The sequence below is a fragment of the Mastomys coucha genome, unplaced genomic scaffold (assembly GCF_008632895.1).
Source record: "Mastomys coucha isolate ucsf_1 unplaced genomic scaffold, UCSF_Mcou_1 pScaffold25, whole genome shotgun sequence".
In the NCBI taxonomy this organism is placed as follows: Eukaryota; Metazoa; Chordata; class Mammalia; order Rodentia; family Muridae; genus Mastomys; species Mastomys coucha.
In genome coordinates, this window is record NW_022196908.1 from 299,660 (window position 1) to 307,343 (window position 7,684).

At 35.0% G+C, this 7,684-nt stretch overlaps 1 protein-coding gene across 3 annotated transcripts in view; it reads left to right on the forward strand.

Moving 5' to 3' along the window:
- Tmlhe (trimethyllysine hydroxylase, epsilon) overlaps positions 1-3,855 on the forward strand; it is an 86,170-nt gene extending 82,315 nt beyond the window's left edge. For all 3 annotated transcript variants that reach the window (XM_031346464.1, XM_031346467.1, XM_031346465.1), the window contains 2 exons: positions 2,931-3,069; positions 3,684-3,855. In XM_031346464.1, coding sequence (XP_031202324.1) covers positions 2,931-3,069; positions 3,684-3,815 — 271 coding nt within the window. In that variant the 3' untranslated portion in view covers positions 3,816-3,855. The remainder of the gene's footprint in view (positions 1-2,930; positions 3,070-3,683) is intronic.
- Positions 3,856-7,684: the final 3,829 nt, after the last annotated feature.

Genomic DNA, 7,684 nt, shown 5'->3' on the forward strand with positions numbered 1-7,684 from the left:
CTTCCTTCCTTCCTTTTTTCCTTTCTTTCTTTCTTTCTTCCTTCCTTTCTTTCTTTCTTTCTTCCTTTCTTTCTTTCTTTCAAGAAAAAAAAACCCTACAAATTGTTTCTAGTTTGGTTTCATTTTGATGAAATTACCATAAAAAATCCCATAAAAGTACTTTTGTGAATATATTTTCATTTCTATCAAATACCTAGGGATGTGTATTAATTACTTTTCTCATTGCTATGACAAAATTCCTAACAAAAGCAATTCAGGGAAGGAAAAGTTTACTCTTGCTCAAAGTTGAAGAGTTATATACTTGGTAGCAGGTTACAACAGGAATCAGAGAGATATGAATACTGGTGCTCAGATCACTTTCTCCTTAGTACTCAGTCCAGGCCCATGAAATGGTGGTACCCACATTCAGAGAGGGGCCTCCTTATTCAGTTACACCTCTCTGGAAATGCCCTCAGAGATTTGACCAGAGGTTTTTGTCTCTTAGGTGATTCTAGATTCTGTCGAGTTGATAATTAGTGTTAATTATTACACAATAGAATTGATATGTTACAGAGTCCAGGAATGTTTAGTTTCAGTAAATAACATGTTTTACCAAACTAGTTATACCATTTTTATACCTTCATAAAGAATGGATGAAAGTTGCATCTGCTCCAAGTTCTTGCCAGTGCTGTCAGTTATATTAATTTTAGCTACTGTCATAATTTTTTAGGATGGCCTTATGAGCAAGTGTTCTCAGGAATTGGATAATTCTTTCTCCATGAAACTATCAACAAAAAGTAAAATATTAGAGAAATCCAGTTACCTAAAATAGTAAACTGTGACAAATTTACTATTTCCAAGTTTCAACTGCCTTATGTGTAAAAGGAAGCTAATAACAGTTTTCCTTCTCATATGGTAAAGTAAGCCAATGAAATAGTTATTTATATAGCTACCAAATATATAGAACCAGAAGTCTCTAGAAATGGCATTTAATATCAACACCCTATTGAAGACTGCTTTCTCACTGTCCTTATATGAACATGGCGCGTAAAAGCTTGAGAGAAAGCACAATTCATTATGCTGTTTCGTTTGATTCTCTGATAGTAGTCCTGTGAGGCCTACCAAGCTGGTATTTGTTTCACATATGAGAAAAAAGAATATTGGTTCTGATTATGCTATATACCAAACTCAACAAATGTCATCTGATATCTTGAAGAGAAAAAATTGTTTCTCTTTGAAAGGAAGACCATTGGCAATATCTACTAAAATCTTACAATACAGATATCTTACAATACAAAAATTCTATCATTAAGTTTATACCAAACAAAATCAATACATACATTTACCAAGATATATAATAGAATGTTCATGGAAGCACTACTTATAAAATAGTTCCTAAGTGAAAACTACTCAAATGTTCAGTAACAGTATAATGAATAAATTATGGAATGATCATACAATTAAGTTCCATACAGCACCAGTAATGAGTACTACTAAATAATGAATTTCATAACTGCAATATTAAATGAAATATGCCAGACACAAAAAGGAGATACCATATGATTCTATTTATATAAAACTTTTAATTACCCTTGGGTAGGAGAAGCAATAATTGGTATATCTCATTAGTAGTGACATGAATGTCACCCTAACATGAAAATTCATCAAGATTTATTTTCGTACTTTCCTACATATGCTATACTTCAGCAAAATAGAAATACATTATGTTTTCTTTTAGACAAGGTACAACTATGTAGCCTTGACTGGCCTCAAACTGAAAGAGTCCTACCTGCTTCTGTCTTTTTAGTGCTATGATTAGAGATATGCATACCACACCTGGACATAAAAACATTATCTTAGTAAATAATTTTCAGTGGTCCCCATAGTAAGCAGATCAAGTTCAAGGCTTTACTATGCCCTCCATGACTACATATGTATATAATCTTGCCCCTGGCTACTTCATCTATTTCATCTCTTGAATCATAATTCTCCTTGATTACTCAACACAAGCCACATGGCCTGCTTGGTAGTCTGTAAACATAATAAAATGCTTTCTATCCCTATATTTTATATTTGCTATTTTCTCTGGCTAGACTGCACTTCCTTCAGTTTGTCATATATTTGATTTCTATTCATACAGACACCAGCTCCAATGTCAATTTTCAAAAATTCCTTCAGCATTCAAAAACAATATTTTAGTTACCCTTAAACACACGTCACTGTATTTTCACACAGCATCTGAAACTCGCTGAAACTATCTTATTTATGTATTTGTTGCATTTATATCTTTGCATCCTCAATAGTATATAAACTTCCAAAAAAGCTCAGACCATGTCACATTGCATATTTATTTCCTAATAAATTTCTTGGCATAGTAGGTGCTCATGTAAGTGCTGGTATTGAATGAATAACAGACTGAATGAAGACCTCTGATAAAACCTAGTCTACTAGGTTATATCTAGTATTTTCCCACAAAGGAAAATATTTGTAGAATTATCTCATTCTGTATATTTCAGAGTTATCTTTGTTTATTCAACTTATATTGTCCTCCTTAGTTTAATGTAAGATATTCAAATCCTCCCCTGATGTTTTCATTGCACTTTGATCAATAAGTACTTATTCCGGGAAACAAACTTCAGATAAAACACCATATCCTAAAACAAACAAACAAACAAACAAAACCCAACCATATCTTGAGATGGGAGAAATCAGTTGGAACTTAATTTTGACTCCCTGTCCACAAAAGACCCCAAAGAAAAACAAAATGTGACCAGCAAATAGTGGAATTTCTTTTCTCTGGTATTGTATTCCTAAGAGTAATTTGATTCATTGCCATTTCAAGTTTCGAACAAACAGTAAACACAGAGAAAGCATTATCTAAAACAGCTCAATAAGCAGTCAGTGTCTTTATCATGTGTCTGAAATCTTTATTTCTCATCGTTCCATATAAGGTACAACAACTATGACAGGTCTGTCATCAACACTGTTCCTTATGATGTTGTCCATCGTTGGTATACAGCACACCGAACCCTAACAACTGAATTGAGAAGGCCTGAGAATGAGCTTTGGGTCAAATTGACGCCTGGAAAGGTAGGTCCCAAACTCTATAAAGATACATCTAGTAAGCTTGCCATACAAAATTGGTGAAGATTGAAATTTGTTTAATATGGGTCACCATGTTACAAGGAGAAAAGATTTTTCTTATTGTTCCTGGTCCTGCCAGTCATTCACTGATGATTGAAAGCACCACTTTATCTCCAGACATCAGACACTTATTTTAATGATGAAGGGATTTAAGTAGGATCCTTCCAGCTTAATAATTCCTTTTTAAATCTTGATATTCCCTCTTAACTACAGAATAGCTTCAACTATTTAAGAAAGTATAAACTGAGGATTACAGATAAAGAAACCAATTTCCTGATTTACTTTGAAAAATAAAAGATAGTTGCTTAAAGAATGTAAGTTCCTTGGGTATACAGATCTTATAAAAACTATTTTCTTTTTAATTGCTATTTAGCCTGCTACAAGGTTAGATATATCTTATTTTTTCTTTTACTCTAGTTATCTTAAAAAGAAAAAATTTTATCAGATATAACTCATAGAACAATCTAAAGTTTTATCTTTCAGTGATCTCTTCTGATTTAGATTCCCTAAGATTTGCCCTTGTTCTGATTGTTTACTCTCTTGTTTTCATACATTCACAGGTACTGTTTATAGACAACTGGCGAGTACTTCATGGCAGGGAATCATTCACTGGCTACCGTCAGCTCTGTGGCTGCTATTTAACTAGAGATGATGTATTGAATACTGCTCGTCTCCTGGGTCTTCATGCATAAAATTGAAATTGCTAGGATTATGAATAAACTTGGCACCCTACTACCAGAATATTTTTTAAACTTTTATTGCACTATGATGAGAAAAATTACATGATTTCAATTTATCTGAATTTGTTAACATTTAAAAACATATTTTAATTAAATAGAATTGAATCAAATTCTTGTTTCCCTTTTGTACCCCAACTTCTCCCAGAGACCCCCTTCAATACCTACAATACCTTTTTTGTCATTATCCTTAAAATTTATAAAATATTATAACAATAAAAATAAGTATTATAAAACTTGTTTGATATAAAACAACAATCAATTTAACAGTCTTATGTAGATGCTTGTCTACAGCAATAGTGAAAATACATTTTTCTCAATATAAATTTTAAATAACTCCAAACATATTAACTGTATACTTAAAAATAATACATCACTACTAGTATCCAGAATTTTATATCAGCAGAACAATATTTTGTTAAAATTTGCTTCATGTTGTCTATTTTCCATTCTACAAAACAGAAGCTTTTTCTTACTTTTCTAGAAGCCTGTTAAAGAAAGAGGTCTTCTGAGTTGTCCAATGTCAGCCATCTAGTAGGGTAGCTTTCTTTGCAAATTATAACTTGAGTCTAATCTTTTCCTAATCTTTTTTATATAATTATAATTACTGTACTTAAGAAATATAACCTCCATATTAAAAGGTAACCAGTAACATAATTTGTCTTCAGCTAATCAGAATGCAATGCATTCTAGACATGACAAAGTACTAATAAAGTAACATTTGTAAAAAATTTTCACCTTTTATAATTCATTTGACTAAAAATATATGCTTACTTGTATTTTAAATATATCCTATAATATCTTCTAGCACCTTCCAGTTTCAATGGTTGATATTGTTTTCCTTTTTGATGACTGAATAGTATTCCATTGTGCCATAATTCAAGATTGATTCCATACTTTAGCTGCTATGGATAATATGTCAATAAACATGAACATACAGATAATCTGTGATACACAAGTTTAATTTTCCTTTGGTATGTAGTATACCCAGAAAGGGCATATGGATAGTACAGTAGTTTTATTTTTGTTAACATTCTTGAAAGCTGTGTTCCGCTTCCCATAATGAATATACTAATTTACATTCACATCAACAGTGAAATCTTTTCAGAGTATATCCTCACTAACTTTTATACTTTTTGATGTTGACTATTGCAGTTATAGCTGGGTCAAAATGATATCACTGTAGTCTGATTTGGCTTCTTCCTAAGGACTAGTGATATTGTGAAACTTTTCAGATACCTCTTGGCAACTTTATATGTTCCTTTGAGAAATGTTGTCTTAGGGTTTCATTGTTGTGAGAAGATGACATGACCAAGGCAACTCTTAAAAAGGAAAACATTTTATTGGAGCTGGCAGAGATTCAGTTCGTTATCATCATGGCAAGAAGCATGGCAGCATCCAAACAGTCATGGTGTAGGATGTGGGACTGTGAAAGGCAGCCCGTTTTCTGGTTAAGCTAGGTTTAAACATGGGAGATCCAGCAGGTGTTCCTACAAGGAATGGAAGATGTTTGCCATGCTCTCCCAGACACTAGGCTCCTGACATGAGGCCTCAGCTCTCCATAATTCTGTGGCCATCAGTCATGTAGTGACACGCAAGGCCTCTGGCATTCTGTCTGGATTCCACCCCCACAGTTACCTGGCAACAGCCAGGTATGCTCCTCCCCACAATTACCTGGCAACAGTCAGGTAAGACTTGGCCCACTATAAAAGGGGCTGCTTACCCCCCTTCTCCCTCTCTTATTCTTGCCTCTCTCTCTTACCCTCTTGCTCCCCTTCTCTCCGCATTCTCTTCCCCAGCCCTGCCTTGCCACGTGGTCTTGGCTGGCCTCTAATTCTCTACTCTTTTTCTCCCTCTGCTTTTCTCTGCCTCTACTACCCTCTTAGCTCCCTTTCCCAGACACTCCTCCCTACAAAAGGTATTTAACCTCAGGCCTGCCCTGAGAAAGTGGAGTAAGGTTTCACTCATCACAACTTTCTGCCATGACAAAAAATGCCTTAAAACCAGGGACTGTCTCATCTCATCGGGATGCAGTGGGGAACAATGGAGCAAGTCTTCCTCTAAAGAGCCCTCCTGCATGAGGCCTCTTTGTCACAGTCTCCACCAAGCCAAGCCAAGCCTCGGGCCCAGGCAAGCCTAGGAAGGACACTCCCGTCCCCACAAGAACCAGCAAGAGCTCTCCTCCTGCCCTTTTCCCTTCTGCGAGATCCAGAGTCAGTACTGCAGGCCCCTGCCCTGTTCTCAGCTCTTCCTCAACATCGAGCAGCATCTGCAGTGTCTAAGAGCTAGAACCTGCCATCCCTGGCCTCACTAGCTCCCCAGCAAACCATAGTAGGAGAAGCTGAGAATTCTACATCTTGATCTACAGGCAACAAGGAGGAGACCAGATGTTTCACACTGACTTTAGCTTGAGCATTTTAGACCTCAAAGACCTGAGTCCACAGTGACAAACTTCTAACAAGGCCACACTTCCTCCAATATAGCCATACCTCCTAATACCAATGCTACTTATGGCCAACCATTCAGACACATGAAACTGTGGAGGGCAAACCTATTCAAACCCCCACAAATATCAATCTAGAATTCTTCACAGCTTTTAGTCAGTTGCTTGTATTTTAGTTATGGAATTTTTAAAGTCCCTTATATATTTAACACAATATCACCTTTCCAAATGTAGAGTTAACATTTCCTCTCATTCTGTAGTTTTCCTTTACTTTGCTCATACTCCTGTATATTTTGCAATGTGAGAGCCCCTTACCATACTTAAAAGTTACAAAATACCCCAAAGAATATAGGTAAAATATACTAATACTAACTGTATTAGACACAAGAGAGCAAAAAAAAAAAAAAATGTTGAAAAGCTAAAGACAAAACACCAGTCAATTACTTGTCAGATACATGCCATTATATTATGGCATTCCATCTGTGGCCTCTGTGTAATGGTACAATAATGGGAATGCAAAACACAAATATCATCTTAATGTTGTTACAAAAATAGTTTTTAATCTCACAAACCCATTAAAAAGGTGCCCAGGAACCTCACCAAATATATCTTTAGATAGTACTTTGACAACCAATGGGCTAGAATCTTGATTCTTGGGGTTGGTTCTTCAACAATGTCAGCACATTAAAGAGTTTAGCTGAAACCCCACAGCTTTGTCTGATAATATCTGATGAATAAAGGAGAATTTTCAGTGTCCTACAGGTAGCTCAAGCTCAATAATAAGATAGAAATGGAATTCATATATAATGTTTTCTCATCCTGGAAGAGTTGTCTCCATCTAAATCATTTCTCAAGAAATTAAATTAAGAGTCATGACAACTCTTTTGAAATACAGTCATCATCAGCTTGATATTTATAAGAGAAATAATTGTAGACAGATTGTAAAGACTTCTGAGGTTCCATGTAATTCTCACACACAAATGCAAACACACACACACATACACACAACTGAGAGTCCAAAGGGTTATTGGGTTCTACTGTTTGGGGAACTAACTCAATCATGATAGATGATGTGCCTACAGAATACTTGATATTACTAGGCAAACTTGTATTTTGGCAATTAAATAGCATTTACAAATATAAACTCTATTCTTCCATTTCTGTTGATCTTTTCATATTCCCCCTGTTAAAGTATTATACACATTAATTGCAAAACTTTGACAAATAGAATTTAATGTCTTGTTTGCTTTATGCCTTCAGTGGTGAGGGGTATAGGCATATGATGAGTCTTTTAAATATTTTATTTTTTGATTATGTCATAAATGTATATAATGTGTTTTGATCATATTTACCTCCCACCTGTTATCCTTGCTTATCTCCC